Source organism: Onychostruthus taczanowskii, unplaced genomic scaffold (genome assembly GCF_017590055.1).
Source record: "Onychostruthus taczanowskii isolate IOZ18803 unplaced genomic scaffold, ASM1759005v1 scaffold3, whole genome shotgun sequence".
NCBI lineage: Eukaryota > Metazoa > Chordata > Aves > Passeriformes > Passeridae > Onychostruthus > Onychostruthus taczanowskii.
The window spans coordinates 23937957-23959696 of NW_024500349.1; the positions used below are offsets into that span (position 1 = coordinate 23937957).

A 21740-nucleotide genomic window follows, 5' to 3' on the forward strand; every position below is an offset into this window, starting at 1 on the left:
CAAATCCATGCTTTTGCTGTTGCTCTTCTTTCCAGCTCGGTGTTGTGGGCTGGTGGAAAAAGCTGCTCTCCTTCTGGAGGCATTGGCGTCGGGGCAGAACTTGTGTGACTGCCAGATGTACCTCGGGATAGCCCAGAAGTCATTGGACCTATTCTATCCAACCAGTTTTAGCCTTTTTATTTTTTATTTTTTTGTCCAGTTTTTATTCTTTTAATATCAAAAAAAAAGTAGACTTCTCTCACGTCTGCAACCTCAGAGGAAGTAGGCTCAAAATCCATTTCTCCACTCGGAGCCCGGGCCAAGGGTTTTATGCCTGATTTATTTGCACGTGTGGACGTCGTAGACTCGTATGCACTCCTGGCAGCGGACGTAGCAGCACCAGTGGAAGATACAGTGACACTTCTCTTTCCGTTTCTCAGTCCTCGTGTTGTGCCCGCGGCCGCAGCACAAAAGGTCGCAACCGTCAATCCCGTGGGAAGTGACGTTGCAGATCCTGTCGCGGGTCCCAAAGGAGCCTGTCTCAGGGTTGGGCTCGCAAAAGTTTGGCGAGTTCTCGTAGTAAACCAGGTCCTTCTCAGTGGGGGCCTTGAAGAAGTTGTATTTGGGCCGGAGGGTCTCCACCCAGCCGCGGGATTCCCGGTGTTTTTCCACCACCATTTCGGACGCGCTGTCGTACTTGTCCTTGAGGTAGTCGCCGATGACCCTGAAGTCTGGCTGGGACCACCAGCAGGTCTTCACTTCACAGCTGCCCGAGAGCCCGTGGCACTTGCACTTGAGGTGCATGAGCTCAATGATAGACTGCAAAAGAGAAGAAAGGCAAAGGAGAAGGAACACATAATTAACCTGTAATTAAAACTCTTATGACATTCTGCCACTTGGCCATGATTTTCCAAGGAATTACAGATGTTTTCATAGATATATTTATACTCTTGTGAACAAAAATCCCCTTATCCCCTGCTCACTGCTGGGTCTAAGCCATAAAACTTCTGTACTTTATGGTTTTCAGTGACTGGTTCTGATTCCCAGCTCAAATTTAAGCATTTACGAAAAACTTTCAGCAAAAAGATTTATTAACTTCTGCCTTATCAATGCTCATGTGGGTATATTACAGTGCTGTCACACAGGAAAAGAATTCAAACACATCTAGGCAGAGAAGCAAAGAACACACAAAGCTACTCAAACAATGCCTTCATAAATGAAAAGAGCAGCTTTTCTGTTGGAAATAAAAGGAAGATGAAATGTCCTAACTATCTAGACCAGAACTCTATCCTTTACATATGTTTCATGTTTACTTAAGCAAACCAGGTTCAAGCCTTGCTATGGCTCCTTTCAGAAACTGAAAAGGGATTTGTTTTTATTTTAAAGCCGGGGTTACGATTTTTCTAAAATCACTTCAAAGGAAAAAAAAAAAGTAAGAGCCCTACTTTTGATTTTAAAGGCTCAGGCTTCAACACAAAGCACTTTCCTGGGATAAATGGTGATTATTGATCCCAGAAGCTTGCTACTTGTTTTTACCTCTTATATAACAAGTTTAAATAAATAGAGGTGTTGCCCTCCAGTACTCTGAGGTGGGAGACAACCTTATGCAACAGCTTGATAATCTGCATTTTCAGAGCGATCAGCAAATTTCTGGGTACGTGAACAGGCGAGTGCCAGCCTGAGTCCAAGAGATTTGCCATGAATCAGCACCTTGGTGCTCACCAGGTGTTTTCCTGCGTTATTTACGGAGTATCACCCGCCACATAGCAGGTTGCAATTAGCGAGGAGAGAGAACCGCAGAAGGTTTGGTTCGTATAATCACGCTGAACTTAATCAAAACTCCTGGCAGAGCGGTAGGGTTGGAGTTCCAATGGGAACTAATCTGAAACATTGCCCATGGCTCAGGTTTAGCTGGGAACACTCGAGTATGGAGGCCTGGAAGAGCTGTCCCATGGGTGCTGGCATGGTGAGAATGGAAAACACCAGTTTTCTAAAACAGGTAATGCTGTGACATCTGCCCTGTAACCTCTGACACCTGTAAAATGTCCTAAAATAAGAGTTAAGGAACAAGGCTTAGAGTAAAAAGACCTTTGCAGGCCTGTGAACACAGGGATGTTTGTTTTTTTAACAAGGATTCTCACTTTAAAACACATTCTCACTTTAAAGGAAAGCCCTCCTTTCCAGCCCACACAGCTTCTCCTCAGCCCTCTTTTTCACACCATGTATCCCAGTAACTGCCACCAGCACTGCCCCATTCCTGGAGGTGCCTGGGCTAATTTAGGCCAGAGCTGGAGGAAACCACATTATTGCTTGTGGTCATCTCCACTGCAGACAATTTTGGTTTCTGGTGGTATTTCCCTTTCAAAAGTTGTATTCCAGCAGCTCTGCTGTGGTGTGAGGTGGGATAACACCACTGGGAATTCACAGTATTCACTTCAGGAGCCCTCAAGAAACCCCAGCCTGCCTGAGGATGTGTCCCAGCACAGCAACTGTGGTGGCTTTGGTACAGCTCACTGCACAAATGTCCTCCTGGATATGTGCAAGACCTTCTGTGGGGACAAGACCACATTAACCTGTTCTCTCTTATCCCAGAGAAGCTGTGGCATAATCTCTGTTAGAAAGGGCTTTGTGGCTCAGTTCTACAAATTGTTTCCCTCAGTTTCTACAACTGTTTCCCAATTACATTCTTCTGGATTTATAGGATATTCCTGATGATGAAAAAAAAAAAAAAGGAATGTCCCCCTTTTGGGATTATTCCACCTGGGGAAAATATTGTGTATAAGGCAGATTTTGTGCTTTCTTTTCCCCTACACGTTTTGTTCCAGAATTGTTTGAAGTAAAAACAGCTTCGGGGCATGATCCAAGTTTAATCAGGAGGCACCAGAGTTATATTGCCTCTAATTTTGTTCAAATATTTCCTGGGAAATAGAACAGGGTTGAGAAGATGGGTTGTGGGAAATGCTCTCCTGCTCTTCTCCTTCCTCAAGGCGGCAGAGAAGGGGAATGGACAATTGCACTCAAACTTCAGGTGCCCCACAGTCAATGGAAGGGAACAGGCACAATTAGGACATTATTAACTAAGTTAATAACTCTAATAATGGAATCACAGAATGATTTGGGTTGGAAGGGACCTTAAAAATCGCTCAGTTCCAACTAGCCTGGGATGGGCAGGGACACCTTCTGCTAGGCCTGTCCAACCTTGCCTTGGGCACTACCAGGAATGGAGCATCCACAACTTCTGGGGGTAGATATCCTTATAAAATGGGATGAAATCCCATCCTCAGCCTGACTTGATCCATCCTCTATAAAAGAGATCTGGACAGCTGACTCCAAGGCAGGTGTTTACATCTGTGTGGGTGAGTTTATGTGGACCTTTCACAGACCAGGCACGTCGATCTAGAACTATCACAGGACAGGTATTACCATCTTGTGACAAATTTGCCCAGATTTAGCTCTTTTGAGCCTCCTTAATCTCCTCCCACCATCCACCCTATCAGGTAACAAAATATCTACAGGAAAGGAGAAACTGAAATGTCCTTACGGTCCTTCCAGCTTCGTTGTTGTGCCTGTTCATGGCCGAGCGAGCGTCGGGCCTGTTCTCCCGCGCGTCCGCGAACTCCCGGGACACCATGCTCCCGAACTCCACGTCCTCGCTGCAGCCCCCCCACTTCCAGCCCTCTCCAGGAGAGCCCTTGTGGCGTGTGTCACATCCGCAGATCGTGGCCGAGCCCTCGGCGCAGGACCTGGTCACGGCGAAAGCCACCCCAGCGGAGGCGATGGCGTGGACGAAGGCCGACTCCCTGGTGGCTGTGAGAGAGAGAAGTCAGTGAGGAAGGGCCAGTGAAGGATGGATTTGGTCAGTACTGTGAGCATTTTCTCCGGAGGGCATGGCAGAAGGCCAGGGAATCCTCCTTTTCCCTGTGGTCTGGCTTGGACCTTCTCCAAAGACGTTCTCTTTTGCTAGGAAATGAGCTCCTGCGCAGACAGGACCAGGCTTGATTCAAGGCCACTGAAGTCAGCCAAAAAGTTCTGACTGGGGTCATCCTCAGGTCTTTGGATAGGGCCATGGCACCACAGACAGCTGTGCAAACCTGAATTTCAGGGGGCACATGGAATATTCTGTGTGGTACTGTGCAGCCAACGCACCACATAGCCAGAGCCAGAGCCGTGGGCTTCGCTTCAGAATTTGGGTATGTTCCCAAAAAAATTAAAAATACAGGTTTACACCTAACAACAGCCTCATGCTTTACCTGGTGGTGGGGCCAGCACCAGGTAAAGCTCCTCTTCCTTGACAGGGAGAGGTGATGGTAGCAAACCTGAATTTCAGGGGGCACATGGAATATTCTGTGTGGTACTGTGCAGCCAACGCACCACATAGCCAGAGCCTGAGCCGTGGGCTTCGCTTCAGAATTTGGGTATGTTCCCAAAAAAATTAAAAATACAGGTTTACCCCTAACAACAGCCTCATGCTTTACCTGGTGGTGGGTAGCACCAAGTAAAGCTCCTCCTCCCTGACAGGGAGAGGTGATGGTGGCTGGAAGGTAGGAAAATGCCTCAATCCTCAGGATGCAAACCAAACATTGTCCCCTCCCTCCATCCCTTTTTCCCTGAGGCTGTGCCTCTCACTGGGTGACAGAAGCACCTTGCACCTGCCCCCAGTTTTCCTCACTTGCCTAATCAAGGTAACTGCCGAGGGGACTGGGAATGAGCTTTCCTTTTGTGCCCATTGCCTCGGGCTGGAGGGTGGGATCAGCCACAAGATGTCATGGCTAAGGACTGAGGAGTTTTGGTCTTTGTGGAGAACTTCTCTCACAGCCTTCCATCCACGGAGAGCTGGGCAGGGAAGGGGAGCAGGGAAGGCTTTCCTGGATGCCAGAGCTTTTTCCACACTGTGCCAAAATGAAAACCAAACTTTTCCAACTGCTTTGCAAGTGGGGAGTACCCCAAGATATCAATTTTTATTTCCCTTTCTCCTTGCAGTTTTGATTTCTCCACTCACAAGGAATGACCCCGCAGCTCAATACCACACCTCAGAAAACACCAGTGCTTTTTGGCTGCAGTAAAATGGGATTTTTACCATGAAGAGGGCTGTTCTCAAATCCTTGGGGCAATTCTAAGCAGGCACAATGACTCTGACAACAGGCCCCACTTAACCTCATGTATTATTTCCCACTCACCTTGTGCATATAGAGCAGTTATCCTAGAAATTGTGTTGTCCCTGACACTTTTCAGATTATTCCACTGAGACATTGAAATATTAATGGATCCATAAAGTCACAAGGTCACATTTTCAGTTGATGCAACTTCACCAAAGCTTCTTCTGAGCTTTGTATCACCTGACTACTCAAAAACCACTCAAACCTTCCCTGCACCGTATTTTGCTGATCTGAGCTTTCCTTGGGCATTTTGGCTTAACCTTTGCCTTCCAGATGCTTCCAGGCTTTACTAATGTGAAGAGAGTTTCGTGCACCAAGCCAAAAAGCCAACATGTTCATGGGGAGCAATCACAACTGCAGAGCAGTCCTGGCTGGATTTTAGGCTTAAGCAAGAACTCAAGCTTTGCTTTGGGAAGGCTACCAAATACAACAATATGCAAATCCCATAACGTGCATGAACTTACAGGCTGAAGGGATGAGCAATGTCCTGGAACACGTTTGTCAGGGCACTTGGGGAGGTTATTAAGTCACTGAGGGCTACAACCAAAAAAAAAAAAAAAAAAAAAAAAAAGGAAAATGTAGGAACCCTCAGGTCCCCAGTGTGATTTTGAAAAACCCTTGTTCAGCATCTGGCCAGCCTGCAGGATCCCTGCATCCTGCAAATGATGACCCTGCAGTTCTTGATTGTGAAAGCTCAGCTTAGAGCATGAGCAGGAGAGTCCCGTTCACACAGGACTGGCGACTCTGCATCTTGAGCTTGCCTAAGTCCAGGTGGGATCCAGAAACCAAATTTTGGGGGTGAAGCACTTCATATGAGGTCTCCAAGAACATTTCTGACCAGCCCTGGAGTCTCTGAAGAATGAAAGGCTTCTCACAAAAGCCAGTGAGGTGAGGTGGTGGGGTGGATGCCATCACAATCTGTAGGGTGGTGGAAGGTGCAGTGTCTGGCCAGAGAAAGGCTGACACACCTCTCACATCCTCCCAGTGATCTTAAAACCTTCCTATAAAGTCACAGAATGGTTGGATTGGAAGGTCCTTAAAGGTCATGTGGTTCCAGCATTCCCAGTTTTCCTACTCAGGGCTGCTTTCACCCCGTTCTCCACCCAGCCTGTGTTTGGGATTGGGATTGGCCTGACCCTTGTGCAGGACTGTGAGAACTGGATTTGTAAAGGATTCTCAAAACCTGACTGAAAGCTCACACAGCCTTGCACACCTGAATGCAAACTCTGAAATGAGGTGTGCTGGCTTAGGAAGGCCATGGAATGGAGATGACATTGCTGAGAGATTGAGCTAGGAACAAGTTTCAAAAGATGGCCTTGCAAAAAGACCAGATATTTCAGAGAATTACAACTGTGAAAGATGCATTGTAGCAAGACCATGTGGGGCAGAATGATAGGTGATTATAGGTGATTAAAATAATAGGTGATTGGTGTTAGAAGTATTAACAGCATTGCCTGGCAAAAGCTAATAGGCTGAAAAACATTTATAAGGTATTGCAACCAGGAAATAGGTTGGCTTCTGATGGATTGGTGCTGAGTTTTACATCTCTTATGTCTCACCCTTCATCGAGACTGCTAATGGAATAAAATCTTTTGAAAGGCCTCTCAGTTGCCCTGTCTCTGTAGAGCTGGGATTTTCCAACACAGGACCTTGCACTCGGCCTTGCTGAGCTTCATGAGGTTTGCACAGACCCACATCTCCATCCCTTCCCTCCAGCATGTGCCTGCACCACTCAGCCTGATCACCAGCAAACCTCCTGAGAGTGCCTGGATCCCACTGTCCTTGTCACCAACAAACCTCCTGAGAGTGCCTGGATCCCACTGTCCTTGTCACTAGCAAACCTCCTCAGAGTGCCTGGATCCCACTGTCCTTGTCACCAACAAACCTCCTGAGAGTGCCTGGATCCCACTGTCCTTGTCACCAACAAGCAGTGCCAGCCCCAACCCCAAGGAACACCACTGCACCTCCTGGAGTGCCACCACACAGATAATTCCTGACCCAACAAGTGGCCCATCCATCAAATCCAGGTATCTCCAATTCAGAGACTAGGATGATGTTCTTCCCTAAAGCACGTTCCTTGGTCAGGTCAGCTCTCATCTCTTGGGAATCACCCTTTCCTCTGCCCAGAAGAGATCTGATCCAGGCCTTTGGCTTATTGGGAAGGAGCTGTGGGTGCTGAACTGGTGTTTGCAAACCTTGGGGAGACCCCCTGTGCCTTGCCAAGCTTGGACCAAAAAGAAAATGTCTACAGCTGTGGTGTTTGTGCAGGAAAACTTCTCCTGTGTGGGTATGAGAGGGGTGGCCTCAGCTGGGGAATCCATGGCTTGTGGATCCCAGCTTGGATTGAGCAGGAGCCACCAGCTCAGTGGTGTTTCCCTGTGCATTCCCCTCACTACAAGAAAGACATGGAGGGGCTGGAGCATGTCCAGGGAAGGGAATGGAGCTGGGAAGGGCCTGGAACCCCAGGGGAGGCTGAGGGAGCTGGAAAGGGGCTCAGCCTGGAGAAAAGGAGGCTCAGGGGGGACCTTGTGGCTCTGCACAGCTCCTGCCAAGAGGGGACAGGCGGGGGATCGGGGTCTGCTCCCAGGGAACAGGGACAGGAGGAGAGGGAACGGCCTCAAGTTGTGTCAAGGATTGGATATTAGGGAAAGTTGAATATTTGGGTTGAATATTAGGGAAAATTTCTTCACTGGAAGGGGTGTCAGGAACTGGCACAGCTGCCCAGGGCAGTGGTGGAGTCACCTGGAGGGATTTAAAGGATATGGCACTTGGGAACATGGGTTACCAGTGGATGTGGCAGTGCTGGGTTTGGGCTCAGTGACCTTGTTGGTCTTTTCCAGCCTTAAGGATTCTACAATCCAGTGATTCTGTCCAGGTGCAGAGCTCAAACCCCACGGAGCTTCAGGCAGCACAGCCTGGAGAATTCCCGTGTTTGCCAGGACTTGGCCACAGCCCAACAAGCCGTTCCAGCAGTTCTTTGGCTGTAGAGACCAAACCCTAAATCTCAGGTCCATCACCTAAACTCTCCGCAGTTTTTAGCCCTTGTTGAAAGCCAGGAGGGTATTGATGGGATTTGCCTTAAGAAGCACCAATTACAGGGAGCTCTGCTTTTCCCAGAAAGGCTCGGTGCCTTTTACAGCCGGGATAGGACTCAATCACTCCCCTGCTTTTGAAATGCAGCCACCACTTAAGAGCACACAACAGGAAGCAAATCGCCTTGTATCTGATCGTAACTACCTGGGGAATGCAGGCAGGCAGGGCAAAGGAGCTCCGATCTGGCCCCGGGGCACCGAGGTGAGGAGTTTGTCTCTTGAGAAAGTCGCAGCCGGTCTCTTAATGACTCCACGAAATTAGGGCACTGGGTTTAACATCTCCTACCCCCTAAGTTAAGGCAGCGGGTTCAAGATTGACGCAGATGGAGCCGTGCCATCGTGTGAGTCACGTCCTGCCACCTCCCAAGCCACGGGACATGTCCTGCCTTCGCCGAGCATCCCCAAAACCGGGCTCCCAAAAACCTCCCCGGGTCGTGGCCGGAGGCGGTGTGGCTGCAGGAATGGAGAAGGAGCGCATGGAGATGGAGATAAGCAGAAGGAAAGCATGCACTTGTAATGGAAATGAGGGGTTATTAAGGTGCCATATAAAAATGCAAGAGATTTGGCGAAGATAGCAGGAAAGTGCCGTGTGTTTGTCGGGTGGCCTCGTTCCTCTCTGGGTGGTTCTGGTGGCAGGAGGCAGCAGCTGGTTGGGGCTTGAGGAGAGCTTCTGGAAAGTCACCTGGCAGGAGGAGGTTTGCAGGGACCAATTTCTCACGGGGATGTTGACTTCAGAGCATTTTAAGCACCTTCTTTTGGTCACCAAAGCTCTGGCTTCAGTTCGCTTTATTCCTGCCTGCTCCTGCATTTCCCCTGGTGCTTTTCCAAAATTCCCTCTCCATTCTGGGGGACTGAGTAGCAGTGAAAAAGTGACTTACAGAGGGCCTTCAGGGGTGTCCCCTAAAGCACAGGTCTCCTAAGAAGCCCAGACTGAAATCTGAGAAAATGAATGTCCCCTGAATATCCTGTGCAGAACCTCTCTCACCACATGTCCCAGCACCAAACCCATCCTGAGATGCACAAACACTTGGCTGAGTAGTTTAATTTTGATAATCCAGAGGCCTGAGGATGATGTGACCCAAGATTTGCTTTCCTGCTGTGACAGGGCTTTTTTATGTGACTTCGGGCAAATCCTTTAGTCACTCTGTGCTTCTGCTTCCTTATCTGTACACCCGAGGACAATCCTGCTTATCTCCCCAGGAGCCTGCAATGCTAAATTCAGTGATGGCTTCAGAATTACAGGCAGAAGGGATTGGAGCCGAGCAGAGGGTTCTCACATTGTGGGATGAGGAAGGCAAATGAATAACTGCATAAATATCTCAGCTGTCCCATATGTGGGAACTGCTCTCGTGTGTTCTTCTGCCCAGACAGTGACTTATTTTCCCTGAATGATGAAATGATTAACCCCAGGTCAGGCAGGTATCTCAGATATGTGGCAAGATGGACTGTGGCAATGCAGTAGGGTGAATATAATGGCTTATTTTGCTCTGAAAAATCCCTTTTTTACCACACTCTATACTGCAACACTGAGCCCTGCCATCCCCATTCCTGAACCCCAAATCTTTCCTTTTTGTAACAGAGTCATTGGAGTGAAGCACTGACTTAGTGCCTTTTTGGGCTGGATTATGTATAAACAACAGGGAAAAGAACAGAAGTGTCCCAGACAATGAAGAAAATAATTCCCAGCCACGTCTGCTCTTGAGGAGAGGATCCTTCTCCTGTTCCATGATTGAAAAACATTGGAAATGTGGCTGTGAGCCCTGAATTTCTGACACCACAGACCTCTGGAGTGCCCTTGGGAGAGGCATTTTGCTAAAAATTGAGTAGCATAGAGGAAATAGTTTATCTATTTAGCAGGACTGTGGGGAGCAGTCATGCTGGCTCCTCTGAGCCTCATTTTTCAAAGCTTAAAGTCTAGAAAAAGGTACCTGTAGCTCCAGCTTCTTGAGACACCCATCTTTGAGGGGTGGAAGGTGCCAAGGCTTTCCAACATCTCTGTGGTAGGGGAGACTCCCTTGGTACAGGAGGGAGTGTGAGAAAGGGTTTCAATTCCCTCCTTGGCTCCAGGGGATATAAACCCACAGCTGTCAGTTAAGATTTTCACACTGACTCTGGATTAAAATGGAAAAAACCCGACCAAATAAACTAAATAAATCCTAAAAACTAAGAAACTGGAAATAAAGCTGGGAACAACCTGGTGTTTCTGGTATTTGGAGCAGCACAACCCAGCCTTTTACATAGAGGGCTCATCCTAGCTCAGTTTTCCCTGGTTCCTGTGGTTCTTCTGCACCTTTGGCATCCTGGGAATTGGAAGGTGCTGCCCAATGCAAAAAGGTGGTGAGGAATTTGTGAAAAGCTTTGGAAGCCCAGCCTTAGACTGAGGTGGGGTGAAGCACAAGCCCTGTGAGGAATGACTGAGGGAGCTGGGGGTGCTCACCTGGAGAAAAGGAGACTCAGGGGTGACTTTATCACTCTCTACAACTCCCTGAAAGGTGCCTGTGCTCAGCTGGGGCTGGGCTCTTTCTCCAGCAGCACTGACACAACCAGAGCACACAGCCTCCAGCTGCACCAAGGGAAATACAGGCTGGATAGCAGGAAAAAGTTTTTCACAGAAAGGGTGATAAAGTTGTGGAATGGCTGCCCGGGGAGGTGGTGCAGTCCCCATCCCTGGGTGTGTTTAACAAAGCCTGGATGTGGCACTGGGGGCCAGGGTTCAGTTGAGCTGTTGGGGCTGGCTTGGACTCAATGATCTTGAAGGTCTCTTCCAACCCGGTCATTCTGGGAATTCTGTGAATTTGGGTTTTGACTGCAGTATGAAGATCACCACCCAGCTTCTCTGAGCACACTCTGCTCCCTTTGAATCTACCCAGAAACATCTCCGTGAAGATAAACCAGAAGGCTTTGAATGAAAGCTCACACTGCATCACTCTGGATGAAAAAGAAGAATCCCAGAAGAGATTAATGAGCCTGCTCGGTTGTTGAGGAGCTGGTGGCCCCTGGGAGAAGGAGTTTCTTTAGGCTCTGACAGCCTTGCAGGCACAGCTGCTTTCTGAACAGGAGTGAAATCCAAAGGGACCAGTGAGTCAGAACTCCCAGGATTTGCAAAAGCACATGGGGGCATCACTGCTGGCTTATACCAACACCAATGGCATTGCCTGCTGGCCCTGAAATCCACGTGCAGGAGGAGCAGGGCAGCCCAGCCTGCCCCAGATTCTAGCAGAGGATACTCCAGTGCCTCAGCACAGCTGGGCTCTGCTAAACTTGCAGCAGATCAGCACATCCCTGACCAGCAGCTCCCTGAAAGCCAAAAACTGAGAGTTCAGGATATGGGGATGGTGTCTCCCCACCTCACAATGATCTTTGGGAGCTTAGAAGAAAACTGGGGAGAGACTTCTCAGTAGGGTCTGCTGAACTAAAAGAGGGGCAATGGTTTTAAACTAAAAAGATGTGGATCCAGACATAAGGAAGTAATTTTTTTATGGTGAGGGTGGTGAAGGACTGGAACAGGCTGTCCAAAGAGGTGGTGGGTGCCCCATCCCTGGAAGCAGCCAAGGTGAAATCAGGTGGGGCTTTGAGCAGTCTGATCTGTTGGAAAGGTGTCCCTGCTCACTGCAGGGGAGTTGGACTAGATGAGCTTTAAAAGTCTCTTCCAACCTAAACCATACTAAGAAAAGAAGGTTCACATTTTCACAGGACATATTTCTCCTCAGGGAAAGGAGTGAAGGTGGGGAAAAAGAAAAAAAATGCTAAAAGCTTTTTTTTTTTTTTTTTTTTTTTTGAATGATCACCAAGCAGGAAATCATTTGCCAATCAGAACTATTAAATATTGGCTCAGCACCAGGGGAAGGCAGAGAACAGGGAACTCCTTGGCACAGGCTGGCTGACAAATCCATCCACAGGCTGTGCCCAAGTGCTGGAGGGCAACAAGCTCTGTTCCCATTGCAGGGGAGGAGGAGGAAGAGGAGGAGGAGGAGGAGGAGAAGGAGGATCACAGGGGTGTCACGGCTGCTGGGACCCTGACAGTGCTCAAGGGGAAAACACTGGGAACGTTGGAAACCAAACACTGTCTCCAGCCTCGGAGGCAGCTGAGCTTCAGCTACCCCACATTCCTCTGGATTGTAGCAAGAGAGGATCCCATCTCAGATAAAGCAACTGAAATGTTTTACCTAAGTCTGGCTCAGCCTCCAGCTTCCCTCTGGAGAGGTCCCTGTTTCCAGAGTTCCCATGTCCCTTGACCCATCCTCACCATCTGCAGAGCCTCAGACCTGGCACCTCCTCAATCACCCCTTTACTCCTTGAAAAGGGGCTCCTTGTCCCACACGTGCTGTTTGCTTTCCCACCCATTAGGATGGAAGCTGTGGCCTTGGATGTGCTCTGCACGAGGACTCTAAAAGGAGTCAGGATTCCTGGTGGGAGGGAGACTCATTCCACAGAGCACATTCCCAAATTCTGCCGCGTGAGCAGTGTTCATCCTGCGATGTGTTGGAAAACGTGTTTCCGTGTGTTGGAAAATACTTCCCTAAGTGGAAGCTGAAGGAAGAGATCCTGAGATTCTGAGATCTTTAAAACTTTTGTTTCTTTCCTTGGTGTCACTCCCAAGCCCAAACCACCAAGTGCCCTGACCCTGATTTTCTGCTTGACCACAGCAGCACCGACCAGGGAGCCCTTGTGGCTACCCTGAGGAGCCTCCAGAGGCTTTTGGGAAGATCAGAGCCTGGTGACTGCACAAAGGGCCTCTCTGGACACAGGTGACTCCAACACTCTTCCTCAAAAAGCAATGGGGCAGAAAGCTCATCGTACCCTCTCCAGCCTGAGCTTCAAGCACCTTTTCAACCTGCAGCATTCCACAGGGGAGGGGCAAAGGACAGCAGTGTTCTCCTCAGCCAGTGCTGGAGGATGCCTTTTTACCCCACGAGTGATGCTGATGCTGGGATCACTGTTTATCCAGAGGGCCTTCCAGAAGAACCTCAGCACCTTGAGCTGCTTCTGGGCTAGCTGTGGTCACCTCATTGCAAAGGGGTGAGACTAGAGGACATTAAAATGTCCCTTCCACACCAAACTACTCCATTATTCTGTGACGTGGAGACTTTCTAACCAGCACCTCATCTGGTTACAGGTCTTGGCAGCAGCTCCAGGATGTTCCAGAGCAGCTCTGTGTTGCACTAAGATGTGCCCAGAGTTACATAAATCCCCATCAATCTTATCCTGAGGATCCTTGGGATCATTTGAAAGGCTCCCAGGATTACTTGGGAGCCTTTGAACAGGAGCAGAGCCTAAATGGCTGCCTGGGGTCCCTTGGATGCAGAAGGATCACTAATTGCATTCCTCAAAGATCTCTTTGTGAGACTGCAATCAGAGAATTATAGAATTACAGAATGGTTTGGATGGGAAGGGACCTTAAGATTGTCTCTTTCCAACCCCCTAGTGGACACCTTCCACTAGCCCATGTTACTCAGAGCCCCATCCAGCCCAGCCCTGACCATTTCCAGGGATGGGAATGCACAGCTCCAGTCTCCATGCAGCTCTACAGACTGGCCTGAATGATCTGGAGTCATTCCCCAGTGACACCCAAGCTCCTGCTGCCATTGCCTTGTGTCTCATCTCCTCCTCTTCAGCAGCATTCCCACGTGGGTTATCTCCAAACCTAGGGAAGCCAAGGACTGCCAGAACAGCAGTCCTTGGGGGCTGCAGGCAACTGAGGCTTTCCTTGGAATGGGGTGAGGGTGGCTCCAAGAGCTGCTGCAGCTCTGGGAGAATTGCAGCACCCAGAGCACAGCAGATGATGCCAACCAGGAGCTGTCCCACAGCTCTGTGTGACACCACAGCCTGTCCCCTTCTTCACAGAGAGCCCTGTCAGCTCCATGCCCAGCTGACTCTGCAGAGTTTCTCATCAAAATCCAGCTCCAGGGTTTGCCTGGCTTTTTTAACCACTTAAAAATCAGGCCCCTAAATGCAAAGACTTATGCAAATGCATAATAACAAGAAGTTAACCACACTTTTGCATATCTTAAAGGAAAGGTTAGGTTTGGGTCCCATCTGTGTTTTGAACGGAGTTCTGATTGAGTTCTTGTTTCCTCTGAACCAGCTGTGCTAGTGTCAACACATCCCTGGGAAGATGAAAGGCCCTAAAAAGACATTTGATCAGATTAGCTGTGATTCAGCTCATTGGAGGGAAATTATTAAATGGGCAATTCCTGCCAGGGAACATGAAGGCGATACAGATAAGAGGGAATGTTGGATTGAAGGAGGTTGGATTAGTGCAGCTTGTAAAATCCTGAAGGCCAACTTTCCCCAAAACATCTGAATGATGGGGGTCTTTTCTCATTCTTTTTCTTTTCACTTTCTCCCTGTTGGTGGCTCATGGTTCTCGTTGCACAACAGAGCTGAAACCTCCAGCGTGGTGCTCAAACCTTTCTCGCACGTCCAAGCTTTTTTTGCACCTCCAAACCTTTCAGGCTGTACCTGGAGCAGGTAGAGCCAGCTTGCCCGACGCCAGGGCAGCCTGCAAGCCTTGTGCCCTGGGAGCAGGACCAGTGCTCCCTGGTGCCCTGTGAGCCCGAGCCCAGGGTGGCTGGGAGGCTGGAATGCTCTCGTTAATTAGCGACTGCCAAAACAACCCCAGGTGATCTCACAGGTAACCAGACCCCCGAGAGAGGCAAATCAGCAGGACGGTCTGGTATCAGTAACCCGAGTCTGATACCTGCAAAGCAAACACCCCCTTATCTCCCTCCCTATCGCCCTATCTCTCTGCTGATCTAATCATTACCGTGTATGTCTCCCCACCTACCCTTCTTAATGCTTTATCTGTCTTTCTGTTGGCTTGGTCATGTGTGAAACACCCTGATCCCCCCCTCCCGCCATCCCATGAATGCCTTCTCCTGAATATTCCATCCTCCTGGAGCGGCACGGTCCTCTCGGTTACCCCTGGTCTCCCCAACATCCCTGGGAGGCTCCGGACAAAAGGAAGCTGTGTGCCAATCGGGGGTGATTAGCAGAGATACAGAGCGCTCATTGTGGCAGGACAGGGTCCTTAACGAAAGGGGAAGGAGGAAAAGGAGCAGGGAAGGACTGGGGTGAAATTCCCCAGGGCACCTTCCAGGTTAAAGAATCATTGGGGTCCCTCCTGGCTTTGGGAAAAAAGAAAAAAAAAATAAAAATAAGGCAAGAAAAAGAAGGCAAGCCCCAAAAACCGCTATGCAAAATGATCAGTAGGATACAGGGAAGCAAAAAAAAAAAAGGATATAATTGTATTCTGTTATCAGAAGCAACATGGTTGAACAAAAGGATCTCCTTCGCCCACCTGAGAATGGAATGCGAGGCTCCATTTCGCTGCTCTGATCGTATTTGACAGCCCCCCTCGAGACTGCCTGGTTGGTATGGCAAATCGTCCTTATTACCTGCTGGGGTGAATGAATCCCCCTTTGTGCTGGCACTGTCACGCCGCATTAGGTTGACAATGGCCCGAGATATTTTATATGAAATTTGCCCTCACTTGTGATTAGCCAGCACCAACTAAGTCATAGCAACCTAGAACTATGCATTGGCCGGGCCCCGTTGTCGGCCGAAAGGGAAATCCCTATTCAAATGGTTTAATAAAACAATCTAAAGGGCGTGTGAATCGTGAAAAGCATTTTCACTTTTCTCTTTAGCTTAATCTCATGGTCGCTGGGATATTGTGCTCCGAGCAGACCCCAGCAGGGTGTGGGCTAAGGTCCCCCATCAACTTCTTTTACAGCCTCCTTTTCTGCGAGTTAATGATATACCGGTGTGATTGCCTCCCGCAGCAAGAAGAAACACGCATTTGATGAAAAGGATGGACCTCCTAACACATCCTAAATGGCAACAATTTCTCATCCAAAGGTCACAGGTCATAACCTGGATTTTGAATCACCACCCAGATCTTTTTCAAAGCCCTGCTAAAGCTGGGGGATTCGGCGAGGCCGTTTTACACACACACACACACACACACACACACACACACACACACACACACACACACACGGCGTTATCTCCAGAGGTTCCTGCTCCGCTTGAGACCTGAGCTTAGTGCTTGGAAACAATTGGATTTTCCCCTGGTTTGGGGGCTACGGTTTGCTGCTTTTCACATCCTCTCAGCCCTGGGGAGAGGTGGGCAATGCAGAGATGTGCAGCCCCTGAGGGTCGCCCGGGGCTCAGCAGCACCTGGGGTACAAGAAACGCCCTGGCTTGAATCACTCTGCCCATTCACCCCAAACCTGTCACACTCCCAGCCCCAAACATCACCTCCAGCAAGGCTTCGAGGTCTCAACACTCTCCCCACTCACTTGAAGGTGTGGAAAAACTCCCCCAGTGCTGAACCCTCGATAGATGAGATCTCCCGGGGTGGGTGAGATGCAGCCACAGAGGTTTGGAGTGGAGCGGGGTGGGAGGAGGGAGAAGGAGACACACAGGGTTCCCCTTCTGCATTTGTGCTCCACTTCCTCACTGGGGCTGGGAGGAAGCAGGGTCCCTGCAAGGCTGGATCTTAGCATTTACCTGAGCAGAGGAAAGCTTTGCCTCTGCAAGACAGGGCTGGAAATCCCCAGGATAACAAGCTCCCTCACGAACCTCCCGAGCACAAACCAAAGGGGAAGGGGAAAGCAGCACAGGAACCTGTTCAGTTTTCCCCACTTTTCTCTCCTCTTGATTCCCCTCACAAAGCCTTAAGCCAGGTGGGGCGTTCATCTCCTGCTTGAACATCAAGATTCTCCCTCGAGGTTTTCCCACTGGAGCTCAGCAGAAAGAGTGGGGCTGCACAGGCTCTTGTGAGGGACCCTCTTGGCTTCCAAAATCCACGTTAACCTCTCCTAAAAGGTGTTCACATGAGCTGTGGTGTGTTTCCACTGCAGCTCCCCACATAATTGCAAGCTATCTGGGGCAAGGAATGGTTCTGTTATTAAGTGCTTGTACACTATTTAGCACAATGGGGCCCTGATCTCTGCTTGGGGCCTCAGAGTCTACTGTAATACAAATAATTAACCATAATAGAGCTGGGAAAATATCTTAATAAAACCATGGAATCAATTTGAGGCAATTAAGCAATTTTTCAGCTTGCAGAAATTTTTGCTTTACAGGCTCCATTTGGAGAAGGGAGGGGGTCTGGGTGCTGGAGGAGCTGCTCACCTCCCTGCAGCAGGCTTGGGCAATCTAGTTTTTTGGTTTTGTTTTGTTTTTTGGAGTTTTTTGAGGTTTTTTTCCAGTGGGTTTCAGTTTCACCCAGTTGGGGAAGCAGAAAATTTTGATGTAGCTCCCACAGCATAAAAGCCGCTTTTTATAAATAGCTCGTGAGAGGAAGCATGGTTTGGAGGATGGATTGTGGTCCCTAAGGGAGAAGGGGCTCAGTCCTACAAAACATGACTCCAAACAGCTCCTCTGCCCCAGCTGCCCACCTGTGAGATGGAGAACCATCATTATTTTCCCACTTTCTAATCCCAAACACTCAAGGACAATGCTGGGGAATTTCAGATCTATTTAGACACCAAGGAACCAGGAAATTGCAAAGCCCCAGACGCAGGCTGGATGATTTACAAGCAATTTTAAGTCAGCAGATAAGCTGGGGATGACAGATATTCTGATTATAGTTGGAGCTCTTGTATAAATCTCAAGCAGAAAAGGGAGCTAAATATATTGAACACTTGTCTGAAATTTCTCCATCACTGGAGGAGTGCATGTGAGGACACTGCTGAAGGAGCTCAGCTCCTAAAGATGGGAAAACCAAAATATCCCCTGCTTCACCCAACCCAAACAGGAACCTCAAAAACTGAGCTACAGCTCCCTTTCCAGAAGGAAACAGCTCCACCTGCCATGAACACATCTGCTGGCCAGGTGGATAAAGAACTTTATCATGCATAGATTTTTATGGCCCTTGGCAGGAACATTTATCATAGAACCACGGAATCACAGAGGGTTTGGGTTGGAAGGGACATCTAAGATCTGGTTTCAACCCCTCTGCCATGGGCAGGGACACCTTCCACTGTCCCAGGTTGCTCCAGGTCCCATCCAACCCAGCCTTGGACACTTCCAGGGATCCAGGAAGCCACAGCTTCTCTGGGTACCCTGTGCAAGGGCCTCAGCACCCTCCCAGCCAAGAATTCCTTCCCAAAATCCCACCTAAGCATTCCCTCTCCACCTTAAAACCATTCCCCTTGTCCTATCACAACTTGCTCTTTCACCCTGCCCAACAGCCGTGTTCTGAGACATTCCCTTGAATCTTTCAATCCTAAGAAGACACAATCAAAATAATCAGAACAGAAAAAGTGGAAAAACCCAAATTTCCTCCATACATTGTTGTGCATTGCCAGGGTGGCTGAGAAAAGTCTATGAGCTGCTGATCAGCCCGGTGCTGGTCCCAGATATGGAGAAATGAGTCCTAGAGGTTAAAAATGGAAGGAAATTATCCTGACCACAATTTCAAAGCAGACTTCACCCTCTAAAGCATCATGTCCTAATAATGTTTAATTTCAGCCACCATGAGGAGCCAGCCTGCCATCGTGCTGGGCTGAAAATGTCACTGTTTGGGTTTGGAAAGCTGAGCAAAACACAGAAAGTGGATACATGGCATGGGGACCTCCTGGGAATCTGTCACACCCTGAGTAAGACATATTCATAAGGCCTTGTGCTCTTGGTGAATATAAAACCACAGAAATGTGATTTGTGGTTGCTCTCCATTGGCTTCACTGTCAAATCATAGACAGATCTTAACTAATAATAACAATAATAATAACAGCACTAAAATAGCCAGAACTTGTATCTGCTAGTGATTTAAAACACAAGTGAAGCTCTCACCTTGCCCTCACCGATGTGAGTGGGCTACTTGACCTCAAAAAAACCCCCCAAAAAAATCAAATAACCTGCTGTAGAAGCAGAGGATACCAAACACCACCAGATAATTTTCTTAATCAGTCATCATTTGTATTCACAGGACAAACCAATTTCATCCCTCTGATGCTTCCCTTGTTTTACGCAAATTTCTTAAGCTCAAATAATGACTACCTCTAATTAGAGATGCCCTGTGCCACACTATGGTCAGCCCACATGTCCAGCAATCCTCTCTTGTCTGGAGATGATCTCGTCCAGCCTGAACTGCACATGGATTTTGCCCTCCCAGGCAAGGAAAGCACTGGGGAGCCAGAATGGGAATAACCACTGGGTTGGGATTGGGGTCTCTCTGAAGGGACCAGAGCTGTGGGAGAATGGGAAGAGCAGGGAGGTGCTCTGGGGTTTGATTCAGGTTCAATCTCTGTCTCTGGGCTCACCCATTTTAAGCTACATGATAACAGGTCCTTTGATGAACCCTTCCCTTGCTCAGCCTATGTGTAATTTAATTATATTTTCTTCTTTTCATTCACATTCTGAGGGTTTTCCAGAGCTCTGCCAACCTGATTGCAAGAAAACCCACATGCCCATCTTTGGCTTCTCATTCTTGCTGCTGTCAATTCACCAAATGCCTGCCTGCTCTTGTATCAACCCTGCCTTCATATTTGAGGACTGGACATTATTTTATTCCTGATTTGATTGATTTTATTCCTGATTTGACATTTGATGTTCTGTTTCAGGTTCTTGAAGAGCATCCACACCCCCCAGCTCTGGGTGTGTGCTCTCCAGAGTTGGTGGGAGCAACTCATGGCTCCTTATCCATGATATTAACTTGGAGGGGAGGTGATGACCTGTCCTGCTCACCCTGATTTTGGTGACTTTCATGGGAGGAAAAGGCACTTTTCAAGCTGCTGGAGGAACCCAGCACCTTAAGGATTTCCTGCCAGTGCACATTGCTTTCATCCCTGCCTAACTTAGAGCAACAAAATCAAAGCTCCGCATCCTGCGGTCCCTTGGGATGGGAATTGCTGAAGATTCCTCTCTTGCTGTTAAATGTGAGCTCCCTTGGTGGCAACATTACTGCTGCCCTGTGTAATGAGTGGGGGGTAGATGACATGTGAAGTGCAAAAAAACTGGGGAAAAAAAAAAAAAGGAACAACCAAGCAGCCTTTGGAAATGTCTATGCAAATCAGTTACTGAATAAATCAAGTAAAAATATATATTTTGGCCATCAGCAGAAAAACACATGGCCTGATTCTCCTCTTGGCCTGGTGTAATTTATATCTAATTCAGTGGAAGTGGCAGAAAAGTTAAGCCAGTGTAATTAGGTGCATCTCGGTATTAAAATACTTTTTTTCCTAGAAAAACTTTGTTTATGATACACTTTTGACTTTGCACTAATATCTGGATAGACCGGCAGGCTCAGCCCGTGCTCCAGAAGCACTTAAATTCACAGATCTCAGACTTGGACCTCACAGCCTCCTGCCCAAAGGCAGGATCCACTCTGCCTGAGCCATCCTGACAGATGTTTGTCTAACCTGTTCTCCAAAACCTCCCAGGTCGGGGCTCCCACCCCGTCCCGGGGCGATCCCTGCTCGCGCTTCGCTGCCCTCACCGTTACTCTGCTCTTCCCAAACTCTGCCCCTGCCACCGGGCTGGACGTGGAGGAGAACTTGTCAAATTAACCTTTGAGCCAAGGAGGGGGTGGGAGCGAAGGGAAGGGGAGGATGGAGCTGCGGAGTTGTGTAACAGAGCTCAGCTCCCTGGGCTCTGCGAGTTATTCCTGCGTAAGCAAGGGAGCCCTTAATTTCTAATTCCACTGGGAGCCTCGACTTTCTCCTGGCCTTTTTTGAATATGTTCCCTCTCCACGCTCGCTTCCATCTCTCATGCTAATTTCCCTTCCCTCTCAGCATCTCTCACATGTGCCCTCGGAGGGAGAGGCTGCTGCAACACACGCAGTCCCTGACTGAATCATCCCTTTGCTTCTGCATGACTAACACCCCTGCTATTTGTCTAACTATTTCCACTGATGTACATTTAATATGTAAAAAGTTAATTAAAGCCTTATTCATAAAAAAATATCTGGGCCAATTTAATATTTTTTTTATAAATACCTCAAGGTAATATTTCAATTAGGGACTAAATACCAGAAAGCACTGTCAGATTCACCCCCACCACCACCACCACCTCCCCATCTCTAATCAGAGCGTCAGGTTTTGATATTATAAAGGAAAAGCCACCAAAACCACAAGAACATTTAGAGGAATTCACTCTGCAGGTGCAGAGATCAATCCTGGAAGAAGCTGAGAACATCCAGCTCTCGTGGAAGCCACTCTGAGGAGAAGCCAGTTCCGTGCCCAGAGCCCATTCCCAAGTGGATCTGTGCTCATGCTGGCCTTGGGAGAACCTGCTGAATCTTTCTGATCAGTTTGGTCCAGCAACCTTTAATCATGCAAATGGCTCACATCTTCTGTGCAGCTCCAGACTTGCCAGCAAAAAGGTTTGCAGGACTGAAATTGGGATTTGTCCTGGCACAACAAAGCTGCTGATGGTTCCAGGCTGGAAAATGCATCCCAACAAGCAGATGCTTCTCCCTGGCCACCTGGGAGGAGTGGAAATTCTGGAGCATGTGAATCACATGTTCCAAACAGTCTGGTCAGCGGGCAATATCATTCAGGA

General features: G+C 48.6%; 1 protein-coding gene across 1 annotated transcript in view; it reads right to left on the reverse strand.

Moving 5' to 3' along the window:
- Window positions 1-310: 310 nt before the first annotated feature.
- Window positions 311-21740, reverse strand: part of WNT3A (Wnt family member 3A) — an 88956-nt gene continuing 67526 nt past the window's right edge. Inside the window, exons 3-4 of the mRNA XM_041408621.1 lie at window positions 3521-3786; window positions 311-798 (exon numbers count right to left, since the gene is read on the reverse strand). Coding sequence (XP_041264555.1) covers window positions 319-798; window positions 3521-3786 — 746 coding nt within the window. The 3' untranslated portion in view covers window positions 311-318. The remainder of the gene's footprint in view (window positions 799-3520; window positions 3787-21740) is intronic.